At 41.7% G+C, this 26,490-nt stretch overlaps 1 protein-coding gene across 1 annotated transcript in view; it reads right to left on the bottom strand.

Moving 5' to 3' along the window:
* Positions 1-563: 563 nt before the first annotated feature.
* Positions 564-26,490, bottom strand: part of mboat2a (membrane bound O-acyltransferase domain containing 2a) — a 71,632-nt gene continuing 45,705 nt past the window's right edge. The window contains 10 exon segments of the mRNA XM_033643108.2: positions 564-3,271; positions 5,043-5,194; positions 5,968-6,100; positions 7,467-7,531; positions 7,621-7,724; positions 8,294-8,486; positions 9,402-9,588; positions 12,515-12,569; positions 16,275-16,330; positions 17,921-18,016. Coding sequence (XP_033498999.2) covers positions 3,091-3,271; positions 5,043-5,194; positions 5,968-6,100; positions 7,467-7,531; positions 7,621-7,724; positions 8,294-8,486; positions 9,402-9,588; positions 12,515-12,569; positions 16,275-16,330; positions 17,921-18,016 — 1,222 coding nt within the window. The 3' untranslated portion in view covers positions 564-3,090.

Below are 26,490 nucleotides of genomic sequence, written 5' to 3'. Positions count from 1 at the left end.
TTCCTGCTGTGACATGTCAAAATGCCTACTGCACCACTTTCCAATGAAGAGGTACGAGACAATGTATTGTGATATAACCCCTTAAATACCCATTGAACATTTCAGCATCATATAAAAACAGCACAGCAGGGACTTTGTCGAACATCTTTAAAATCTATATTACATTGTAACATTTCAGCAACGTACAGCAATATAATCGTTGCAGAAAAACCAAAGGTGTAATTGACAAAGACATAACATGTGCATGTCTTTTAGGCGAGCTAGTTCCAGGGCTTTGGTATTGTACATGTTGGCTCACTGTCATGACTCACTGGGACACTTAATCAAGCGGCGCCATTGTTAATTAGAATGGTTTCACCTGTACTTTTCCTGCTGAGACGAGTCAATATACCTGCTGTGAAAAAGTCTGCTGTAATATTGCAATAACACTGCACAAAAATGCAGGGAGCATTTTGGGGATTTTCCCTTTGCTGCATGAGCTTGCCCCAAATAAACGCTATATTTTAACATCAAATACCAGACAGTCCAATACTGGACAAAAAAAACATACTTTCAAGCATCAGTTTTAGTGTTTAAAAATAATTTCTCTTTATTTTGCCACATAAATCAGAATTTTAATGTACTGTTATACAAATCTTTCAATAAAGTTCCTTCTGACACAAAAATAACCGTTATGTTACACAGGCGCGCACACACATGTACTACATGGACACATTTGCACGCAGACAAACACACGCAGGCACACATGCTCACATACACACTAAACAAAACAAAAAATGCGCCATTCATGATTTGGCACTTTGGACATATGGAGCCGTTTGCATTGATCTGCTGGTTTGGGTGGCCATGCAGTGCAATAATCGCTATGTTTGTAGAATGACATCCCTTTACCTTAGGTGGGCCACGCTCGCCTCCACAGGGCCCAGGCTACAAATATAGTTTACTAGAGACCACATCGACATGTACGGATCACATGAATACTGGTACACACACAGTTATGGCAGGAATATGCAAATGTTAGAAAAAATCTTAAAAAGAAATGAGAAAGCTCACCTCTGCTGCTTTGTTATTACTTTACACAACACAAATGCTCCAAACCAACTCAAATTACTGACAATTACAGGAGTGTTTATGATACTGTGGGCTTGACAACCCCCGGACTGTCTCCTGCTTTCACAGATACATAAAAATGTGTCTTCTGACTGTCTGAACAGTGAGGTGCCAAACAGGTTGCCTCCTCTGCACCACGTTTCCTTCACCTAATCTGTTTGAACGGCTGCGTGTTATAAAGAGTAAACTGGGTGATTTGAAAGGCTTAAGGTGAGCCATGAATCACAACAATGTGAGGAACCAGTGTCTCTTTCACCCTACAGTAAATGCACCCTGAAACATCGCCTACTCTAACATAAGTGCACACAATATGAAATAAGACCATTCACCACAACAGCTGGTCTATGTCTTTGAATTTTTTACAGTATTATTATGTCACACACATAAATAACGGTGTCAGATATTCTCAGACAGATGCCAATTGCACACATACATGGTTTGCAGCGTGAACACAATGTGTGCTTTCCTGCACTGTGCATCAATTTGGAAACTGTTTTTTTTCATACATTCAATTGGCTTGTAATAATTATGGCTACAAAACCTTTTGACGGTTAAATAAGTTGTCAGTGAATGTTGTAATCTGAGTTTGTAGGATTTAAAGGTCTAGTGTGTGGGATTTAGAGCCATCTAGTGGTGAGGATGCAGATTGCAACCAATTGAAACTTCTCCTGTGTGCCAAGCATATAGAAGGAGGCCAACACAGAAACGTGAAAATGCAAATGACCCTATCTAGAGCCAGTGTTTGGTTTGTCCATTCTGGGCTACTGCAGAAACAACATGGCCAACTCTGAGGAAAGAAGACCTGCTCCAAATCTAGATATGAACGGCTCATTCTAAGGTAACGAAAACATGATTCACATATGGTGATTGGTGCCAATATATCCTCCTAAATCCTACACACCAGATCTTTAAGACAATTAATTAAACTGTACGAGTGTTGAGCTGTGATGTTAACAATCCACTGTGCTTCCGCAATTATACAATTTTATTATTTAGGACTTGCATTAATTAAATAGTTTTGAACACATGAAAAGAAGAAAATCACACCCCTGAAATCAGGTCAGAAATCCTTTAAAAAAAAGACATGGAACACAGGGTAAAAGAACTCCCTTTGAAACACACACATTTATCTGATGAGTCATGTTTGTCAAAAAAAAAAAGAGCAGCAGATATGAAAAATATATAAAAAGAAACAGAAATCCATTTAGAAACTCTTGAGCGCCATTTTTAGACTTTCCACTGCTGGAGACGGACGAGATCTGAATTCCACTTTGGGACTCTCTATGCCGGTAAATTTATCCCAGGAAAAAAAAATAAAAAAAATCATCGAGAATGGATCGAAATAGTGTTGTCACAAACATCTAAATACAAAACACGTACAATGTGAATTCTTCTCCAATAAAGGTTTTAAAAAAGACATAGAAATCAAACAATGTTTTGAGGATCCTAAGGCCTGTTTGAAATTGGCAGCTGATGATAAAGGTTATGTTTCTTTTATATGAACACATTTTCTGTTTCCACCTGACAGAGGCTTGTATCCAGACAATGACAAAAACCCTCCACATACTGCGCGTCTATTTGTTTGTACAACCTGCCGACACCACAAGGGTTGTAGGTTCTTGCATCGTGCCATCCAACTGTTACGTCATCAGCCAAGTACATAGAGGGTTTAAGGCAGCTTGGAAGTCTTCATTTCCGCTAATGTAATGTTAAGTAACCACTATTACTCATTAGTTTACACCGTGGCCATTGTTACATCCTGGTCTCTTATCCGTGTCAGAAACTGTGATTGCTGTCATCCTTGCTACTGGAAGTTTTGACAGAACTTTGACGTGTGTTTTCTGTCTGTTAGGATTCTCAGAGCGTCTGATATTTGGTTCGTTGTCAGGTAAACAGACTCGCCACACTCCAGCTCTCAGTGGTTTCTAGTTCGTCTCAGTGTTTCTGCTGCTGAAGGGAAGTGTGTTGCTGTCCTGAACCTCATGTGGTTTTGTCTTTCTGGTTGCAGTTGTTGTCTGTGCTGCTGTGGTCCGTCTGGTTTTCCTGTAGGCTGTCCTTCTGTAGGCCGTCCTGCTGTTCTGCGGCCTGCCGGCGTCTCGATCTGACGGGGAGGGCCATTACCACCAGGAGGCAGAGGAGATGTAAGCAGAAGTACCAGGACCTGCAGAGACACCCCAGAGTTTTCATATAATTTTCTCAGCACAGTTTATAATAAACAATAGTTTGAGAATAAAACCAAGAAATATGTGCAGGTCATAAAACTGTCAGTTTCTTAGCCATGCCACTAGTGTGGCTAAAAACCTAGGAATGGCAATGCTGGCCAGTTGGTCCACTGGTTTGGTCCAGACCATAGACTGTATATAAAGATGGATGACATGTCTCCATTTCCTCCCACTGTACTAAAATGAAGCAAATATATCCCAGATACGGGCCCTGCCATCGTGTGCTGGTGATGTCATTTGGACCCAGAGGGACAAGTCCTGCCCTGCTGTGCTGTGATTGGCTAAAACACAAAACGTTGTTTGTCTAGTCATAGGGAAAAAACAAAAGAGAACGGGAACAAAATCCCCAGGAAAAAAAACGACAAAGTCCTCAACCTCCAGGGATATGTGGACACTGGAGGAAAGCTGACAGAGGGCCCTGGGAGGTAGGCTTGGACCCCATTGACCTCCCACTCTCCCTCTGGTTCTCTGACAGAGTAGCAGAGCACAGCCTGGATATGTGGGGCTTGCTGGAGGCTTTACTGAGGCCAGAGAAGCAGTCATAATGGCTGAGAGAGGAGCCAGGTCCTGGTTAGTTTAATTTATACAAAACATATTTCATTAACTCTTAATTTATGTTTTGTTTGTAAAAATCCAGAGGCTTAGGGGCTGGAAAGGCAGTCTTAGCAAATATGAGGAGATCCAGGGCCTGCAGAGCATGTTGGGAGGCCCCACATAAAGAGGTGCGTAGATGCTGGACAACAGCCAGTAGCAGGCACTTAGCTGTGGGCATGGACCCCTGGCTTGACTCTCAGCCACCTTGCTCTATCCCACAGGCCACTAAGCAGACCCAAGCCATAATCTGCTCCTCTATCGGCTCTCCTCCAGTGTCCACATACCCCTGGATGCCCCTGCATGTTGCTGAGATGCAATGGTGGCAGAAAAAGCTTTGTTGCTCTTTGCCTCATGGCGAAACAACTGATCATAGCAACATACAGTTTCTGACAGTCCCCCACCCCGTCCACCCAGAAGAGACCATCCATTCCAGCACCAGTCCTTCATACAACCTCACAGAGCAGTTGTAGACTCTTGATACTCTCTGAACAACAATTGTAAGCATGCATAATAGCTTTATTGTGTCATATATGACAACAAAAATCAAAATTTTAGGTTTACTGAAAGCATGTTTTTGCTTAAATAGCTCTTTTTGCTGACACATGACTGAGACAAGACAGCTCTGTGTCAAATTACCCTAAATATAGAAAGAAATCTTCCTTATCCTTTAATGACCCTGTTTTATACTGCCTGTCTCGCAGCCACGTGCTGATTTAACAGCCGTCCTAATCTGCATGATACTGAACATTGTTGGGCTTTTATTTCATGGCAACGGCCGAGCAGTGTTAAGGCTGCTCATTTTATTTCCTTCGCATCAATCCTCCCCGTACTTCACTCATTAAGCTGTCTTGTTAACTGTTACAGCCGCACAAGAGGGAACCGGGCTGATGAAAGTGAAGCGTTAATCTCGACACTGTGGCCAGTTACTTCATTTACATGCTTAATATAACAGTGATTTTACACAACAGCAGCAGCGTGCACAACTCACTGTACTAATTACTGCACAGAACAGCAGAGGCTACAGTAATCTCTATTGAACTCTGATATTCTTAATGGACTCCATAGTGTCAACAATTCAGCTCAGCATCAACACACTATTCAATCCAGCTCACAGACCTGTAGAATTTGAGTGAGGGTCCCACAGCGAGTAGGACGAATGGCGCCACTGTGTAGCTTATGGCAACCTGAGTCCATGCCCACGTGATGACATCATAGACACGCTTGTGTGGGTCAGAGACCAGGAAGTACGGTCTGATGTTGTGCCTTACCTGGAAGAGAACAAAAAATCTCGTGAGCTGAACTTCCTGACATAATTTCCACATGAATATGGACTTTAAATTGTGTACCCACTTATTTTACAGTACAATAAACTTGAATTGAAGCAATTGACCTAGTTCTTAAGGCAGCTCTTATGCTCATACTTCTCATTTCCCCTTCTCTCTCTGTTTTCTTCCATCCAATAACTCTTTAGACAAATCTATCTTTGAAAATGTCAGTGTGGGCAGTGGCCTGTAGTTTTATATTGGAACTGGGTCAGTGGTCTCCTTGTCCTCCTTTAGATAAAACAGAATAAAGTTCCCATGGGAGCTCACCTGCACGACATATTTACTGTGCTGGTGTTTCAGTTAATCAACCCTTCCTGAAGTAAATTTTCTAGAATTACAGTAGGAGTTTCCCGCTGTAGCATCACTCCACTGTCTCTACATAAATATCCTCTTGTCTCCTTCTTTCTCAAGAGTGAAGAGGTCGGGGCTTAGCACAGATTAGTGGTAATGGCCTCACACTTTAACATGAGGTATAAGTGGTATACTACTTCATCATTATCCCCTTACTCTCTGTAAAGGGATTCTGTTGTGTGTTTGTGGTTCTGCTAAGTAGCAGTGGTAAATCTGAAGAGCTCTTAGACAACGTTTCTATAACTATGGGATTTACCCATGATACTGTGATTCAAAAACTGCAGGAGCATAATGTACCACTCCAGAATGTGGCTGGGAAAAACTCCAACAATAGGTGTATAGGCAGAAACAATGTGTGTACTCACTGCACGTGCTGCCATGGTCATGGCAATGCCAGTGAGGAAGGTCAGGTAGTAGCCGGGGTACACCCCGTGCCACATGGCCGACAGCAGGAAGGTGGCAGCCATGGGGTTGATGGGACAGCGCTCATAGCACACCCTGGGGAGAAGATTGACAGGACACACATCCTGCATTTGGTCAAACTGTTCAAGTACATATAAATAGGGTTCCAACACATTTTTAACTTTGAATTTTGAAAACATTTTCCTAACTTTTCCATAATATTTTACCCCATTTCTATGACTTTATCTAAGTAGCTTAAAATGGATAGGCCTATATAGCGATACAGCCATACATTATTTAACATGCACTTCCCGAGCAGATAAGCAAATTGCTGGTGTTTGCTGTCTTTACTCGCTCATTAGACATCCCTACTGCCAACTAGCTGCTTATGCCAAAAAAAACGGACTGGGCCATTTTGCAAAACATCAAAGCTGTGCCCCTTTCGGGGAATAGAAAACTTGAGATCCTATAGATGTCAATACAATTTGACAAGTCTGCATGCATGTATATCTTCTTAAACAAACATCTGTTTCATGTACATGTCTAATTCTCGTTCTGTGACTTTGCCTGAACAAATTAAGATTAATCGCTGTCATGTCCCTTCAGGCTTCCCCCCATCCAACTAGATCAGAAACCCAATACACTGGCCAGATATTACTTAACGGGACATTTACCGACATGAACAGATGTCAACATCATGACATGGTGATTCAATCAAATCTATTTGGTTAAATCACCAGGTAGCATCAGGCTAAGTGCTGTCTGTAAGTAATTAACCTGTTAATAGCCAACTGCTTGATCAACACTAGGTTGGGATTTAGTTGGAGACAGTGTGATGCTGCTTTACTGTGTGACTGTACTGCAGCAGACTCCCACTCATGCTAACATTAGCTATTCATTAGTAGTAACTGTTGTAAGCATCATTAGCGATTTACTACAGTGGCAGTGACTATTAATGTATCTTATGTGTCTTGGTTCAGCTGCTTCACCACAGCTTTTCCTCAATTTCCTGTTTTTCTCCTGATGCGTCAAGGTGTCGTGGTGTCGGCGATGACGTGATGCTGGTCTGGTCTGTGTGTATCACATGATACTAGCAACGTTTCAACAGTCACGTAGTGTAGTACTAGAGTAATACAAGGAACATATTTTTCATAACACTAGACATGTTTTGGGAATTTTATGAACATATTTTAAACAATTGCCAAAACAGTGTATATTCAAATCTTTTCCAAAACATTCCAGACTTGAAAAACTGGAGCAGGAGAGCTTGACTCATGTTGACAAAAAAAATCGAAAGACAGATAAATGAGATTAGATGAAATGTTTGTGGTAAAATTTTCAAGGATCTGCAGACTACCAGAGATATGCCTCATACATTTCAGCAACCCTCTATACTCTACAGCCAGGGGTTGCTCTAACACAAACTGAGTAAGGTACAGTGTTACAAACTGAATGATTTTACCTTTTGAGCCAAAGAGCTGTCTGGATATTCCAGTTGTCCAGGAACATCTTAAAACTGGTGGCAAACTGAAAGAAAAAAAAAAACAATAAACTTTAGGCTTTAGTTGAAAAATAACTTTATGTGGAAATAAAAGATCTCATACAAAGAGCCTAACCTCAATATCCAGAATTCTGAGATTTGATATCAGGTCCCACCGTGGGGAGCCATCTTTGCTGTATCCATTGAAGCCAAATCCGGCAGCGTTGTTGATAGCATCAGCTGCAGGAGAAAGGAACAACTGTTTTTGAGTACTACAACATCAACAGCTCCACATCCTTAAAATGCATTAGTTTGTAAAGCAGTGACAGAAACAGATGGAGATCTGGCATCACATGGATTTGTCATTGGTGAGAATAAAGAGGTGCAGTTTTTAACTCAGCACTAGATGGCACTGTTACATTAAGAAATGCTGTTGAATAAGTGTTGGGGACTTTTTTTTAGACTGCATCTCAACACACTGTAAGGGCCACTTTAAAAATAACTAAATTCTCTGAACCAAAACAGCTCAGTGAGTTCATACCACTTAAATGAGAAGTAGCAGTGAACGAAACCAAAACAGTAACACCTCTGTATATGCACACTAGGTTGAGAGTCAATCAGTTAGAGAGGATGGAGCAGAGTCTACAGTCAAGAAGAAACACATACACAAGGGTCATCCAGGTACTTTGAGGGGGAAATCATCAGTCTGATTTACCAACAATCAAATAAGAAGTCTATATATGTTGGCTCTAACATAGAATGGGTGAGAAGAAACATGTGCACCCATAAGAAAGTCGCATCCAACTCACCCAGTGTCCAGACAAAGTAGTACTTCGGCCTCAGAGCCAGCATGGCCAGGTAAAGGTAGATGACCTGAAGGTAGAAGGGCGTGGAGCTGACAAAGCCATCGTCTATGGAGTGCTCTACTGGAAGCACCTTGCACAGCGACAGATAGATGGCCAGTGAGATGGCACATGTACTCAGTTTTGAGATGACGTCATTCTAGGCAGAGGTGAGAGAGGAAATGGGGATACGAAAAGCAGTCCATTAAAACTCATGACATCATATTATATTTAGATAAAAACAATCACCACATCAGAAGACATGATACTTGTACTTCAAAAAGTTAAGTTGACTCGAGTTTAACTCAAGTCCTCGAGCGTTCTCGCATGTTTTATATTAAGCAGCGTTCTGTTCCTTTCTCTTCTGAGATGAATACACACTCAAATCTTGGAGTGTAATTAAATTATTAATACATTATGCAGTAAGGAAACACAAATAACCTTGAGGTTTAGACGTTTGCGTCATTAAATTCTCAACAATGTTTCTCTAAAGGGAACCAAACGCATTATAATTAGCCTGCACCCCTGAAACAGCTCCACTACTGCAGGGGCCTTTCTCAAACATTACCCAAATATGCACTTAAAAGAGAATTGCATAATTTAAAGTCCTACTTTGTGGTATCATAACTAGGGCGGTGTTTAAAAAAATCTGTTTTACAGTTTAAATGGATCTTTGTCTGAATGATCTGAAACTGATTCATAAAATCCAGAGATCGATCTTTTAATATAAGCCTTTTCTTGTCAATGCGTGACCTCATTAATCCCAGCCTTTGGCTCTTTGTACAACGAGTTCTGTCCATGTAAGAGACAAGCAAACCTCAGCTGAATCAAAACATGCCAAGAGCAACTCCACTGACGGTACTGCCAAGCCTAAAGGCAGATGTCTGGCTGCATTTTGGATTTGAAAACAATAATAAAAGAGCTGGACAACAGCAAAGGCATGTGTTAGAACTGAGACATCACCAAGATACGCAATGTGTGTCGAACTGGGACCTTCTGAATTGGACTCAAATTGATTCAGGCAGTTTCTAATAGTTCAGAGATTTCTATGCATGCGGTAAAAACTGTATTGTACCTTGGGTGAGGGTTCGCTCTGCTTGTACTTCCCGTTCTCCTTGCCATTGGCGTTCTCCTGGTGGCGTGGCTGGTAGCCCGTGCCTTCGATGAAAGCCATGTAGTCGTTGTAAGAGCAGGTGGGGCCTGCCAGGATGCCCATGAAGTTACAGTTGTAACTCAAGTACTCCAACAAGCTGGGCATCCGACTTCAGGGCCACAGGGAAGAGACAACAGGAGATATATTAGGGGGGCAATGGAAACTAGAGGATCAGTTTTCATGTAGTGCCCACCCCTTAAATATAAAATAAACTATAATAATATAACAGGCAAAATATCATACATAGAGATGGCTTCCTGTCCCCTGAGAACCCAGTATCGTCTATTCTATTGAACTATCGAGGACAAGAGAGAGGGCCTGAGTGCTTCGAGTGACTCTAAAGCTTTTGCGGCCTCTTACCCTTCCTCACTGAATTTAATCTGCCTGGTGAGTTAACAATTTAACTGCCTGAACAGGAGCTCCTGTTTCGACTGCTAATTCCTCACCTTCCCAGGAGCCATCTCAGACTTAGCAGCTGACTCACAGTAGCCCAGCAAGAGTTTATGAAACAGAGGTCTAGGGTAGGGGTGAGAGATATGGCCAAATCTTCTATCATTGTATATCTATTTTTTTTTATCACGCTAACTGTATATTTGAGGACATATTAACTGCTCTGTATTGGGTCGGGCAACCACGGGTATCCAATGGTTGTCCCACAAAAACGGGATTCGTGAATGGTATTTTGTCTTAATTCTATTTCAGTTCAGTTCTGGGTGAAAAGATGAACATATGGGCTGGATCATGGGTGTTGTATGACAAATATATTAAAATAAAAGGAGAATAATATAAATTGAATATGATGTCTTAAAGTTACAATGTGTAATTTACGTGGTTGTTTATTAGCAAATATCAACTATTGCTTTCATAAATATATATTTACTGAAGTGTAATGCAATTCACATACAAATGGAAACTTTCTCATAGGCTTAGAATGATTTCTCTATATGTAGAAAAATCGCGCCCTGCCTGTGTATATATACACAGGTCTGCTGGAGGCTGCCCTCTTGCGTTGGTCGAAAGAGATACACACGCTTCGCCTTTCGCGTTTACCTAGAACTTGCCGTTACTGGAGATGGTTAAGGTGAAGATCAATCCGGGGCGCTTCTGCGTGAACCTGCTTTGTACTTTTATGATTCTGTCGCACTTTAAATGGAGGACCACACATATGTTTTGCCCCGTAAGAGGGAAACCATGCCACCAAATAAAAGAAAAAAATCAGATAAGCGAGGAAGGGACAAAACGCGAGTGAATATCGGCGTTGCTTATTCCAGGTGGAAAGAACTCCTGAAGGAGAAGGATTTCATAAGGGATGCGGAGGTTGCCTGCTTTCTGCTAGACAGGTAATTCAATCTGATATTTTAAAATCATTTTGGTTTCATGTTTGCAACTACTTTTCCCTCTCGTCTAAGTTCGAGTGATGGCTACATTTACGTGCTAACGTTATCCTAGCCTTGGCTAACATTATCCCAGAGCTACAGCTAAATGGTTAGCCTAGCCTACAGCCTAATCTGTTGATTCCTCTCGCGCTGCTGCGAAGGCTGCCACCTTCTCCTCCTCCTCTTCCCTCTGGGTAGCCGAGACACACCTCTTCGCCTGGCCATTCCTGCACCGCCTCTAATGTTACCCCCTCGCCCCCTTCCTCTCCCTGGTCTTCCTCCTCTCCCTCTCCCTCCTCTCCCTGTGTCCTGTGGAAGAACACTCTGGAAACGCATATATTATAATCGTACCAACCTATATTTGCCGCACTGTGCCGTGACTATCACATAAAACGTGTTATTTTAGCATTACTGTGCTAATGCTCGTGTTACCAAAACAGTTAGAAATAAAACACTCCTAACATATATCTCACAGATAACCTTTATCTCACTGGTAAGCTATAACATACTGTAACATGGTTTAGATTCCTAAATAAATATTCACCTCGTCGCTAGATACTCCTGAAAAACTCAAAAAACTCTGCTGTCTGCGCAAGGCTTTTTGTCCTAAGAGGCCACCGTCACTTACCCGACAAGGGTGAGTGAGTGAGCGCGAGTGAGCGCTGCAATCTAGAATTTGACCGCTGATGTCACTGTTACTCACCATTTTTACACACTGAGGCTTTAACATTTTAATCCTCTGTGTCGGGTCTTTCTTCCGCACCAGCCGGAATATGAGGGTCACTTCAACCCAGTGTGTTCCTAACAGGCACATTATACTGTATGTTGTCTTAGCTTCACATGTCCCAAAATGATCTCTTTAAACGTGCTGCCTAACAGAATCACTTGAACAGGGCATAGTTATTATAGGATTTGCAATCCTGGGTTGGTCCGAGGATCTTGTGTCGTCAGGTCGGATCGGGTCGCAGAACTAATTGGCTATATGTACAGGTGGCAGGTTGGGTGTGGCACTGCATGTTACAGTAACAGTTTGGGAGCAGGCCTTAAAAATCAGACCTGTGCAGGACTCTGTCTGGGACCTTATTCGTACACTAGCTCAGTCTCTGATCCGTGCAATCCCATTGTGCCCATTGTTCAGTGTATTCCAAGCTATGCTTAACAGATTTTGAACTGATCGTGTCAAAATATCTGTGCTGCTCTCTGCTCGGTCTCTTATCTCTGTTCTGTTCAGCTTTGTGATCACATATTAACTCCCTGTTATCTTGCACTAGCAACTCATCTCCCCGCTAAAATCCTGTATTTTACATTGTCTCTGCGCCTCGGCTGCACCACCATCTCCAATAGTAGCTGTCATGGAGAGGAATCTGCAGTTGTAATGCAGGACAGATGGAGGGTAGGGCATTCCTACAATACAGTTCACATGAGAGTAGTGAATGTGTGGTTTCCTAGATACCGAGTGCCTAACAACTGCTTGACAACACCAGAGAGAGCCTGAAACAGGGGCAGTGTGGTGATTTCCGACGCAGAGAGCAACGAAGCCTTTATTAAGATAAAGAGAGGGAGGGTTCATTAACTCTAACTTAAGACCATGTCAACTTTTTAAATTCAGCTTGATAAACCCATCATCTGAAGCAGTAAAAACATACCTGAGTCACATACCTGATAGCTAGGTATTTCTGAGTGGGAGTCAGCTGCCCCTCTCGTTTGGTCATCCCTACAGACAGACACAATCAGATACGTCTCACATTAAAAAAGGCATTTTATTTGTGCACATATACACCTGCAATTCATGCTCTGAGAATCAGATTCATTCAGTGGAAATAGGAGGAATGGATGACAGGGTAATAGTACAGAGTAAACAAACGCCCAGTACGTGTATTCTGACAAAACTCTGACGTTCATAGCAATGACAAGTGCTGACCTACAATGTTTGCAGGTGTAACAACACACACTGTAGTGCCAAAGGTCCCTGTCATTGCAACACATACTAGTTCAGGAGGCAGGAGGGACATGTGTGAATCTGCCTGTTATGCAAATAATACCAACTTCCTCCCGCTGAGTAAACAGTGGACAGTAAAAGATGCAGTGCAAAGAGTGCAAAGAATGTGGGATGGATCTGGTTGTACTTTTGTGTAGGCTCCCACTGATAAATACTCTAATACTCCTTCTCCACCAAATTAGCTCTGGTTCCATTCTGGCGAACCAGCCTGCATTTCCACCAATGTTGATCAGAACCATTGTAATCAAGGATGCGTCATCAACAGAAGGCATTGCATGATACACAATGGAAGTAAACAGCAGTAGCAAGATGGTAGCTCACATTAATCACCTGTGAGCTTTAGTTCTGTTAAATCAGAAATTTGTTTTTATCCAAAAACCAAGCATGGACCAGCTGTTGAAGACAAGAAGACACTGAACACCATTACTCACAAGACTCTTTCCAGCCTGTTGAATACGACTCACTCACTGGTGTTGTCACGAATTGCGCTACAAGTCAAGGAAAACCTGCTACTTTTTGGTTCAAGCTAGGAAACAGCTTTTCAGGTTCTGTTACTTTTGGTCGAAATGCTCTTAGATGCAGGAACCAAAATGGAACCAGTTCTATGTTGGTGGAAAGGGGGTACAAGAGGACAAACTACACCTTGGCCAGACCTCCTGACAGGGGTTACTGTTGATATTGGTAAAGGTCGACTCTCTCTATAAATTTGATGAAATAAATGTGTTTCAATTGGTTATGAAGAACACTCATGGCTAGCTTTTGCACCATGGGATACATGCAAAAGGTTGACTGAACAGCTTATGGTGCAAGGCTGTGCTTACTCACAAGGCCAATATTAAACCTCTGATCCCAGTCAAATGAATGAAAAGATGAATCTAAAGCAGCTTCGATGTTCCTTTAGAAACTGTACACTTAACCCCCGTTTCCACCAAGCAGGCCCATAAGGTACAGTTCAGTTTGGTACATTTGTTTTCCGTTTCCACTGTGAGAAGTTGTGAATGGTACCAATGGAACTGTTCCATACCGTCCTCATTTGTGGTCCCCCCCCCCCCCGTTGGAGTACCTAGCACACAGATTTGATACTAAAAGGTGGAGCTGTGAACACTGCAGTCTGTTGATTGGTCAATAGAGGACGGTCACTCTGCTCAGGGCTGAGTTGTGGCTGGTTTTGAGGCTCATGTAACCACTGTTCACACTGTGGAGAGTTTTATTAGTAAACTGTAACTATAAAATGAAAGGATGTTTTGCTGCCTTTTGCAGCAGCTGTTGTCGGACCAAAAAACTACTTAATCCATTTGACTGACTGTCGGCGACTTTTAAGGTGGAACGTTAACTTGTAATGTTACTTAATGCAACTTTGATCATTCCATTAGTTTTTATATGACATACACTTTTAGTAATGCCTGGATCTTCCAGCATTTTTATATATATTAATTTCGACCGGGACGGCATATATCCCAATTCTCACTCAGAGAGAAAAAAAAAAAAGCCTCAAGGGGCATTAAACCCCTGAGCTTGCCTGAGAAGGACTACACGCACAAACCTGCTACTTTCACATATCCCTGCAGCATGTTTTATTTTGTTCTGAAAATGTCAACGTGCAGCCTCGTTCTGTGGACGATAAACGAGGTGCAGACTTCCGTCATCGGTAATGAGGAAATACAGTGAGTGCTGGACGAAGCAGTGTGTGACAACAACCCCATCCACATTTAAGAGCACTGTTTGTGGTGGAAACGCTACACGGACCAAGGGTCTAGGTATCATATCTGGAGGGTTACTTTTGGTTCCAAAGGTACCATACTGGAAGTGTTTGGTGGAAACAGGGCTTTAAAGGAACAGTTAACCCGAAACCAAAATTTATATTTTTGTTTATATTCTGTAGTGGTATTTATCAATCTAGATTGTTTTGGTATGAGTTGCTGAGGGTAGGGGATGTCGACCATAAAGATGCCTACCCTTCCCATATAATGGAACTAGATGGCACTCAGCTTATGGTGCTCAAAGCGCCAAAAACAAATACATTTGAAAAACTCAACAGGATTATTTCTTTCCAGAAATCATGACCCTATTACTTAAGATAATCCACAGACTTTGATGTGGGAACTATTTTCTTCTACCAAATTACACCCACCCACCGAATCACAGCGCAGAAGGCAGCATGCATCTACTCATGAACACAAGGCTCGTGCTTGTGACAGCTAGGTGAGCTAGCAGTAGATGCACGCTTCATTTTGCACAGTTATACCGTTGGCTGTAAAAAGAAAATAGCACCTGCATGAAACTGCTCACAACAAGGTCTGTGAATTATCATGCCACTTTTAGCATCAAAAGCTGAGTGCCATGTAGCTCCATGATATTCAAGAGAAGGCAGACATCGCTACGGCCAATATCTCAAACACTCAGCAACTCACACCAAAACAATCTAGACTGATAAACAGCACTACAGGTAAGAGGAACATATGTATTTTTGATTTTGGGGTGGAATATGGGCAATGTCTCATAAGTATTTTACTGTATGTCCCCAAAAAAGGCAAAATACTGTGTAGTGTGTGTGTTGTGTGTGTGTGTGTGTGTGTGTGTGTGTGTGTGTGTGTGTGAGCAACAGGCAGGTATCAGGGTGTGACAGTTCTCTGAGGATGGGGATTACAGTCTTAGTTTCTCATTAGACTCACAGTTGTGAGGAGAATCAGTGACCTGAACAGAATATAAAACACTACTCTACCCCACACTGCCTACACATGCATGCACCCACCGACACACACATCAATACACAAACTGCTATCAGATTGCTGATTGTGTTCAGTCTAGAATATCCTGGGGGGGGACTTAAGACTCCAAGTGGGAACTAAAAAGCTATGAGTGACTCTCGTCATCCTCTCAGCCTCTAAGCCTCTCTGATACTCGATCACACTTGTTTATTTTGACCTCAGTGTCAAGTCTCTATCTTTATTTATTTACTGCTCATTAACCTGCAGTGGTAATGAGCAGTAAAATATGCTTCAGCATTAGCATGGGACATGACAGGCCAACTACATGGACTGTACATTGGTTACATTTTGCTAATAAATGGCTAAAGCATTACTACACAGTGTTTAAGAGGATGCAGCCGTGTCCAAAGTCAGCCATTAAACTGTTTGAGAGGGGCAGAGCAGGGGAGAGTGCATACTTGGTCACTGCTCCATTACATAATTGTGTTTATGCTCTGTTTCTGGTTCACTAGCCCATTGTCAGACCTGACTACTGGCTTGGAAACATGGCCATGTGATCTGTTTGGAAACTCCAAAGAGAACTGAACCATTTTCACTTCTGTCACGTCTGCCCTTTATTTATTTTTTTTTCCACAGAGGATGCACACATACACACATACACACACACTGGAAACACACATGCTTTAAAGAGACACTTTGATGCTTGTCTTACCATCGTGTATTTCAAACGCCAGGCTGGTAATCTTCTGTGTTATGACCATCATGGGCCTGATAAGGAACATCAAAAGGGGAAAAGGTCATGTTAATATTTAGAATTTCAGTGCAGCTCATACACTTGTTTTGACTACACTTTATTTTGAATGCTCGTTTTGGTCCTATTTATGTTTTGGTGGCATCATGTTCTTCATGGCCTTTCATGCCAAGTTACCTAGTAATTATAGTAACAGTATCCTCCATACTGGTACCATCACAATAGGAAGTTTCCCCCATTATAACTGCACACCTGTCTTTAACTTCCTGTGGCTATTATTTCTATTCTTCTTCTCTATCCTTAAGGCCAAATGCAGTGCTGTACTATTCACCCCTCTTCCTTCCTCTTCCTGGTATTACTTTAAAGAGATTTATGTGACATATTCAGAGCAGAAAATATTCTATATGACTTTCATATATAATAATACCTATGTGTATTTTAAGTCTTGGCCTTCATTTTATATTTGGGAATAACTTCCTGTGTTTCGTCATCTTCTATTATAAGATTACAGGCTGTTGTTTACATTTCACACCAATTTTTGTGTCCCTTTGACTAAGGTCCCGTTTATACGACAACGATTTCAACTGAAAACGGTAAACTTGAAAACGGAGACTTTTCGCACATGCGCATTACGGTACCAGTCACTAGGCATGCGTGAGAAAGTCGACTGTCACAACAACAATGACGAGCTCTGTTGGTGCTGCTCACCCTGTTGATTTGAAGTGAAGTGTAGATCTGTTACTGCAGCAACTCCACCTTGTCGTCCATCCAGACAAAGTTATCTGTGCATGCTTTTGCCATTTCTTTGTAATCACCGCGTTGTAGAGGAAGGCGCTTCAGCGCAGGCGCGAGGTGTCATGCCGTGGTGTTGCTGTGCAAATTTACACTGCCACCAATTGGCCTGGCGTGCATACTACAGCGTTTTAGAGAAACCGTTGTCGTCTAAACAGGGCCTAAACATTCCTGCAGGTGATTACTGTTACCATTTCATCTCATTTCATATGAAGCAGCCTACTTCATTTATGGTTCTGATGATGTTGCTCATAATTAGCTTTGTGCTATCAGTTATCCAGACAGGAAATGTTAGGGTCAGTCAAGCCAGTTAATGTAAAAATATCTTGAATAAGTTGAACTGGCTTTGTAGTACAGGCCTCTGGTCTTCCACTAAAATTAGAGGGACATTTTAGACTATCTGACTATCTATAAGGGTCACAGTGACGTTAAGGAAAATGTGAATCTGACATTTTTAAGAAAAAAAAGAGGAATGAAAGATGTAGTAGAAATCTCTGCCCTCGCAGAGGCAGTATGGGATTGCATTGGGTTGCTTAGCAACTAGCCACCCCCACCCTGCTGAGAGTGCAGGCTGTCTGCTTGAATTGTCAGACAGTCTGGAGGAGTGGGAACCAACCACAAGAGTCGCTATCGACGTCCTCCTGCCGACACAGCAGTGTGACACGCTCTTGTTTTGTATTCCCCCAACTCTTACTGGGAACTTCTTGTTTTTGGCTTTGTACTCCGTATAGCATTCAGAATAAAGATCAGAAGAGGTTTTTTGGCTATTAATCAAACACAAAAAAAGATTATTAAGAGCTTTTAGTGTGGCTTACCCTGTAAAATCTGCAGAGTACATGCCATAGTCGAACACGTAGACTCGTGTGATCTGACACAATATCAGGTAGCCGAGCGTCACAATGAAGCAGTACCTGTGCAGAGAAAGGAAGGAAAAGAGAAATTAATCTCTAAGGTGATATGGAGCTTTTCAGGTGGAGCATCTTAATGCACATATTGTGAATGTTTTACTTGAGAGTTGTTAGTCCATCCCTTTGTTCTCATATGTGCTGCATAGTAAAGACTTTTTTCCAGTACAGTACTGTACAAAGGAGAGTGGCCTCTGCACCAGTGCGTAGCTATGGAAAGGGTAAGAGGGTCAAAAAGTGGACAAAAGAGCAAAGGAGGCTCCAGTAATGATTCAGGATCAGTGGTTGAAGACAGAGGACAACACAACCTTTCAACTGAAGACCAAAGCCAGAGAGCAGCACTAAAGCCTGTTGTGTTGTACAAAGCTGTTGCAGAGTCAGCCCAAGTCAAAGCTAGCTAGCTAGCATTCCTCTGCTGCCAACAATAAGAGGATTGTGCTGCTCTGAGGAGGAACACAACACACCAGCGAGAGCAAGGCTGCACCGCTGATAAGACACAACGGGACCTTTTGATTCTGAGAGTCTACTGTAGCTGCAGTCCAAGACGCAGCCAAGAAGACATCATCTGATATCCACTGCCAAGCGTTTAGAACACAATATAAAGTAAACAACACAGACTTTTGCAACATGAAATATTTTCAGACCTGAGAGTTAAGAGTTGTGCTTTTGTATCCAACCCACATTTGGCCTGTTTTTCAGTGTACAGAATATGTTTTAAGAATCTTGCTCACATGGGAGACGACATGGATTTTTACAAAGGCCTCCATATTCTGAATCAAGCCCTGCAGCAACAGGGCTCATTTAAATGTACTGCATGGATACACCGAGTAATACTAGTTATTAAAACGTGTGTTTTATGGTGAATAATTTAGTTTTGTAACAAAGGGGTTTTACAGCACTTTCTGCTTCAAGATTTAGATTAACCACTGTACATATCTTATTCTTCATATTGTATTCTTTTTATTATTCTAGATCTGTTAACATCAGGCAAGGGGACTACTGATGAAAACTAGCTTTTCAGCTAACTTTCAGCATAGACATTTGTTTAAATGTGGGTTAATGGACATTATCCCTTCTTAAAAAATACAGGGAACATAGAGAAAGAGAGGGGTACTACATGCAACAAAGGTCCACAGACGTTTTAAGTATGTGTTCTGCGTATTAACCATTAGGGTTCTAGGGCAACTCCTCTTGGAGCTTTCTGTATAGGACCCCCTAAGTGTTGTTTAGCTAACACTTTCCACTATTGCCTATTGCCTTCCAGAAACAACACAAGACCTGCCCATAAACTTGGGCTCAATCCTAATACACCCTTTAGCCCTTACCTCCACGTCTTATGCGCTCACATCTAGGGGAAGGGTGTCCCATTTCATGTTGGGATAGAGGGGTATGGTGAAGTGTAGGGGGTACATGGCTCTCCAAACAGAGGTTTTTCAAAAACACACACTGAGTGTTATTGGAAATCATTGGCGAGATGGTTGCAAGAGATGTCAGTGAAGATTCTCAGTCATCAAGTTCATCAGTGCTATATCATAGGAGAATGGACTTGCTTGAGTTTCTTGAAGACCTTTCACCTCTCATCCAAGAGGCTTCTTCAGTTCTGGCTGAAGGAGGCTTTTCAGACATTCTTCAGAACTGAAGAAGCCTCTTGGATGAGAGGTGAAATGTCTTTAACAAAGTCCAGTTGCCTACGATGAAGCACTTAAGATGGTTGCACAAGTAACAAAAAACCCCACAAATGTATTTTCTTCGTTAATAAACATGTAAAAAATGCAATAATCATCATATTATCTTAGTTTCATTTTGTTTCAATGTAGTACACCCCTTTCTTTTAAACAAGCATTAAAAAAATGCTGATGACTTAGTAGCTAACTAGCTAGCTAGCCAACGTTAAATGGTTATTGCTGATTTGTGCATGACAGTCTTGCGTTTTGACATATTTCCATGTCCTATTCCCAACTTTTGGTGGCATATGATGCCTGAAATTTAACTGAAGTCCAGCAGGAAGGTTGCTGCACCTCTAATGTCAGTGTGGCTTGGCAGGAAAGGAACATGTGTTGCTTACGTTAGCGCACCGCTAGAGGCCTGGAAGTGAAGCAGTGTTCTTTTTTATTTGATGACTTGTATGATTGATCAATAGTGCGAAACTCTATCTCCATCAGACAAAAGAGACAAAAGACCATTTTAGCCATGGTTGCGCATCCTTACGTTAACGTTATCAACGACTACATGTTGACATATCAGGGTCTTGAAGGGTTGTCCTACTCCATAGGGGAAGATTTCAATCACTATACCGTATAACTCTGCAGGTTAAAGGGGCACTCCAAATCAAGGGGTAAGGGTAAAAATAAGAATGTGGATATTGTTATTTAAAAGGGAATAACAGTAACATAAGTGCACAGTGACCTGAGTGGGAATAAAAATCAAAAGCTTCACAGTATCCTTACAGGTTTGACCCAAGGAACTAGAATTCACTGTAACACATTTAAAACCTACAAGACAAAATATATAGTAAGTTATTTCCCTGCTCACTGTGTGTGTGTGTGTGTGTGTGTGTGTTATACACACTGAGCCAATATCCTGCCTGTGGAGTAAGATAAGTTGTCTTGTTACTCTTGCTCACAACAGCATTTTACCTAAGTTGACATTTTCTTGAAGCTGGTGACAATATCCTGCTGCAGACCACTCTAGCAACGTCAAGATAAAATGAACAGGTTTGTATGTGTATTAAAAACAACAGAAGAGGTACCTCAGGCATGTATTTTACTGGCTTCAACACAAAGACTGAAGATGCTCCACACGAGACTATATATCTAATCACAGACATTTTAGCAGTGTGAGAAACTACTAACATTTTGAATCCTTAGCAACACCCCTGTTTCACCAAGATCAGCTTGCTCCACTGGCAGCACACTCCTGCAGCCATGAGTGGGGATATGAGCTATATGTGTTGCAGCAGCTATATTTGCAGCGCCACCAGGGATCCTGTCTTTATCCTCCTTTGATTTGTGTTTGTGTAATTCACAGCTCAGAGGGGGGTGTTTCATTTCCACTCGAGGCATCGGATGGAGCCTGGGACTAAAGTAGGCTGGCCTCCCGCTGTGGGACAGCGGCAGACTGGTCAATATGGAGACAAGGAGCCACACAGGAGCCGCAGGTATGGATACACACTGCACATGGGAGTGATGAAAACGAAAAAAACAGGCTATAAATAAATGTCTGAACACTGCAAGACCTCTCTCTGAGGTTGTGTACACATAGTAAATGCCTCCAGGCACACTTCATGCTTGCTCAGATGCATACAGGGATCCAGAGGAAATTTCCATCTGTTCAGCATGCGACTGGCAGTCAGTAATTTGCACGCTTATCACCGTCAGGTTCACAGTCATGCTTTCACACCAAAACTAATATGAATTTCAATTAAATTGCACACTTATGTTACAGATAGAATGACAGTTCTCCTTTTCATCTTTAACTCAGGCCCTCCTGGCAATAAGTTGGGTAGTAGAGTGGTTTCATGGGTAGGCAGACCATCCTTGACAGCTTTAAATCAGTGTAAGCACCAACCACCGGGCAAATGCAGGTAACTTGTTGTCAGACAATCTGCTACTTTGTTGCCAGGGAAAATGCTCAACAGAAAGATACGTTTAGTGAGGTTAGCGTATGACTGGATAGGGCTACACGCCCACATGTTACTGTATAAACCACACATGCTCACTTATTAATGTCATCTGAAGAAAGTGACAGTGGATGTGCTTAGAGCACACAGGTGCTTCCAGACCACGGAGAGTGATTAAAAAAACATTGCAATGGTGAAAGCTTCCGTTCCCCAAGCTGAATATTGTCTGTATGAATTGAAATGAAGTATATGTTTGCATGTAGGCTGGCGCATCCATGTATGCACGTGTATGTGTACAGTTGGGGCGGCAGTAGCTCAGTCCATAGGGACCTGGGTTGGGAACCTGAGGGTCGCCTGTTCAAGTCCCTGTCCGTACCAAATATGGAGCGTGGACTGGTTGCGCAAGAGGTCTAGATTGATATATCAATTCAGTGATCAACGATCCAATGTCATCGATGCAAAGTCAAAACATCGATCCATATGATACATATGGTATATACAGTGCCCTCCAAAAGTATTGGAACAGTGAGGCCAATTCCTTTATTTTTGTTGTAGACTGAAAATATTTGGGTTTGACATCAAAAGATGAATATGGGACAAGAGATCAACATTTCAGCTTTTACTTCCAGGTATTTACATCTGGATCTGATACACAACTTAGAAGATAGCACCTTTTGTTTGAACCCACCCATTTTTCATGAGAGCAAAAGTATTGGAACATGTGACTGACAGGTGTGTTTTGTTGCCCAGGTGTTTCCCAATTACATTGATTATTCAAACAATAAATAGCACTGAATGTCTGAGCTCAGTTTCAGATTGGGTACGATAGGTTTTGCCTGTGCAGACTGCATTTAGAGGTGGAACCAACATGAAAACCAGAGAGCTGTCTATGGGTGAAAAAGAAGCAATTGTGAATCTGAGAGAAGATGGACAATCAATCAGAGCCATTGCACAAACATTGGCCATAGCCAGTATAACCATTTGGAATGTCCTGAAGAAGAAAGAAACCACTGGTGTACTAAGCAACAGACGTCGAACAGGTAGACCAAGGAAAACATCAGCAGTTGATGACAGAAACATTGTGAGAGCTGTAAAGAAAGACCCTAAAACAACTGTTAGTGACATCAGCAACAACCTCCAGAGGGCAGGAGTGAAGGTATCACAATCTACTGTTCGCAGAAGACTTCATGAACAAAAGTACAGAGGCTACACCAGAAGATGCAAACCACTCATTAGCAAGAAGAATAGGAAGGCCAGGCTGGAATTTGCCAAAAGGTACAGAGATGAGCCTCAAAAATTCTGGGAAAAAGTTTTATGGACTGATGAGACAAAGATTAACTTTTTCCAAAGTGATGGAAAGGCGAAAGTTTGGAGAAAGAAAGGATCTGCTCATGATCCCAAACATACAAGCTCATCTGTGAAACACGGTGGAGGTAATGTCATGGCTTGGGCTTGCATGGCTTCTTCTGGGACGGGCTCTTTCATCTTCACTGATGATGTAACACATGATGGCAGCAGCAAAATGAACTCAGAAGTCTACAGAAACATTCTGTCTGTTATTCTATCTGTAATTTAAAGAAAGATGCAACCAAACTGATTGGGAGATCCTTCATCATGCAGCAAGATAACGACCCAAAACACACTGCCAAAACAACAAAGGAGTTCATCAGGGGCAAGAAGTGGAAGGTTTTAGACTGGCCAAGTCAGTCTCCAGACTTAAACCCAATAGAGCATGCATTTTACCTGCTGAAGAGGAGACTGAAGGGAGTAACCCCCCAAAACAAACAACAACTGAAAGAGGCTGCGGTGAAAGCCTGGAAAAGCATCACAAAAGAAGAATGCAAAAGTTTGGTGATGTCAATGGGTCACAGGCTTGATGCAGTTATTGAAAGCAAAGGATTTGCAACTAAATATTAAGTCTCATTCACTTCAATCTATTTTAAGTTTATATGTTCCAATACTTTTGCTCACCTAAAAAAATTGTGTTCCATTACAAATAATGCTATCTTCTAAGTTGTGTATCAGATCAGGATGTAAATACCTGGAAATAAAAGCTGAAATGTTGATCTCTTGTCTCATATTCATCTTTTGATGTCAAACCCAAATGTTTTCAGTCGACAACAAAAGTAAACGAATTGGACTCACTGTTCCAATACTTTTGGAGGGCACTGTATACGCTTTTATTTTGAAAGTCTGTGTCACTGTCAAACAGCAACGGGCAGATGACAAGCAGAGAAGAGACAGATGATGAGGATAACGTTATTTAATCAGGAATAAATAAGCAGTGTCAACAGACAGAGCACATGCCATACATAAACAATGCTGTTACAAGATAAAGCAAAACGTAACGTTTCTTTTAAAAATGTGCATGCAGGCTGAAATTCACCTGTGCTGTTCTGTCAGTAGACGCAGTGACTTTAATCTAAGGTAAGTAAGAAAAATAATAACGTTACAAGTAATTTGTTAAGCTATGGGTAGAGTAAAAAAAGTCCACTAGCCACTAGGCAAATTTTTGCAATGTAAACATGCTTAAGCTATCTCAAGGCAATTGAATCAAAAGCAACTGGACTTAGTTTTGTCTTAGAAGATGTTTCACCTCTTATCCAAGAGGCTTCATCAGTTCATGCTTGTCTGACTAGGCTGAACTAGTCAATTGCCTTGAGATAACTATGACCTGGATAAATGAGAATATCCACAGGCATGCTTAAGCTAATAATGTGTGACTAGCAAATAACAACTGCTTTGTCTACAAACCTTGACAGTTTTAATTCAATATTATACTTTTGTTAAACAATGTTGTTGTTTTATGGCTTTTGGGAGAAGTTTGCCTTCAGGGCTTTAAGTCCTGAAGATGGAGAAAGCCCTGAAGGCTAACTTATGTCATGTGCTGTTTTATGCGTGTTAGTAGAGTCAGTTTAAAGTCAACTTTACTGCACTGATTATCTATGTGTTGATTTTATCTTTTATGGCCAAAAGCACAAAAGAAAGGGATGGCAGCTTCTTCTGTAGCTGATGGTGTTAAATGGGCAGATAATATCATCTCATATCGACTGGAGGCCTCTGAATCACATTGAATCTAATGGTATGGTGGCAGACTTGTCGTATTGTTGTCGAAAGAATCAATATAATATCCTATCGTGATGAAACTGGTGATTTACACCTCTAGTGTACAGGAGCCTCCCACCTCAAAAAATTAGGGCTTCCTCAAAACCTACAGTGTAATTCAAACACTGGAATTTACCATGCATGTCTTGGTTTTTGTGTAAATATCTAGAACATCGAATGTCATCATTCTTGACATTGACTGACAAAAGTTATTCCTTCATTAAGCACATAGATTTCACAAGCAGCAGATAAAATTTCTGAGAGGCTAAACTACAACAAATTTAATTTCAAACCCAAGCCTTTGCGCTGGCAAGTGTCTGCTCTGCTTTAGTGTTCTTAGGCTGTAAGCTGTATGGTTAAAGGGGGGCTGAGAAATATCAACATGAAGATGTCTCAACTATCCGCATAATGCTTCCCTCCTCCAGTCAAACTCAGTCGACCCCCACTGCTCCAGGTAGTCAAAAGACATATGTACATACTGTAGCAACCTTTGCTTAATATGAGGTTTCAAACCTGTGGGTCAGAGCCCACGCAAGAGGTCACAAGATACATCCGAGGGGTCACAAGATGACTAACAGGGAAGAGAGATGAAAAAAGACTAATTTCTGGTTCACATAATTGAGTTTGTTTTTCAGTCTTTCATCTAATTTCTGCTTTATTTCTTTGTGAATCACTGTCTATTTTTACCTCGTCAGTGAATTTGACAAAGCGGAAAAACTACCTCTTTGATCAAACTGGTTATAACCGGTAGACAAGAGGCGAGGGAGTGCAAATTGACAATGATTCATAATAAGGGTCAGAAGCCAACAAAAACTGAAAACCATTGACCTAGAAAAAAACATGCCATGTTGTAAATTTGCTTCACCAATAGAGTATGCTTTAAAAAAATAAAGCAAAAGAGATGATAGAGCACAAAGATGACTTGAAAAGACTACATTTACATCCAGCTTGATAGCTTGTCTTATTTCTTTAACAGTCTGAGTTATTAGAATTTTGTTACGGTTCCTCTTCAGTATCCATTAAAGAGAGCACTTGCATTACTGTCACTGTCACTGTCGCTTCTTCTTTGGTTACACCATATCGAACGATTTCACAGTTCTCCCCCCTTCGTCAATCAGCAGGAAGTGCTGTGTTCACTAGGTAAGCGTCTCGAACGTTCCCCGTCTGCTCAACACATCCAACGGGCGGACTGTCAAAGAGGAGTGGTAGAGGGGGAAAGTGTGAGCGATCCAGAGCTACACAGGAGTAGAATAGTATGTAACATGATGCCTCGCTGCAAAACAAAGTGGTCAGTCTATAGCCACGCTAAGCCGAGCTCACATTCACAGCCTTTCCCACAGTCCAGAAAAAGCTTTTAGCAACTCCGCTGTCACACACTGCGCTGCACTCACTGTACACTTCCCCCCCATGGGTCCGGTATCTGAGTGGGAGAACAACAAATAGAGAACACAAGTCCTGCCACAGCGCACTTGTATGGGGAGTGTTCTGTTCAGGGTGTGACCCCAAAGTGCAGCAAGAAAGTCTCATAGTGAGAGATCATTTTAGATAGACAGATAGATAAAAGTGCATATTTTCAGCCTGATACTGATTCATTCGATCTCTTCTTTGCTGTACTATCATAAGCAAAGGTCCAGTGTGTAAGATTTAGGGCCATTCACAGGCAGAAATGGTATTTAATACTCTGACATCACCTAAAATCACCTAAAAATAAGAATTGCTGTGTTTGTTTTACCTTTTAATAAGCATCAATATATCC

This window comes from Epinephelus lanceolatus, chromosome 15 (genome assembly GCF_041903045.1).
Source record: "Epinephelus lanceolatus isolate andai-2023 chromosome 15, ASM4190304v1, whole genome shotgun sequence".
Lineage (NCBI taxonomy): Eukaryota > Metazoa > Chordata > Actinopteri > Perciformes > Serranidae > Epinephelus > Epinephelus lanceolatus.
The sequence above is the reverse complement of the archived record's forward strand: the minus strand, read 5'-3'. Positions and strand labels throughout refer to the sequence as shown.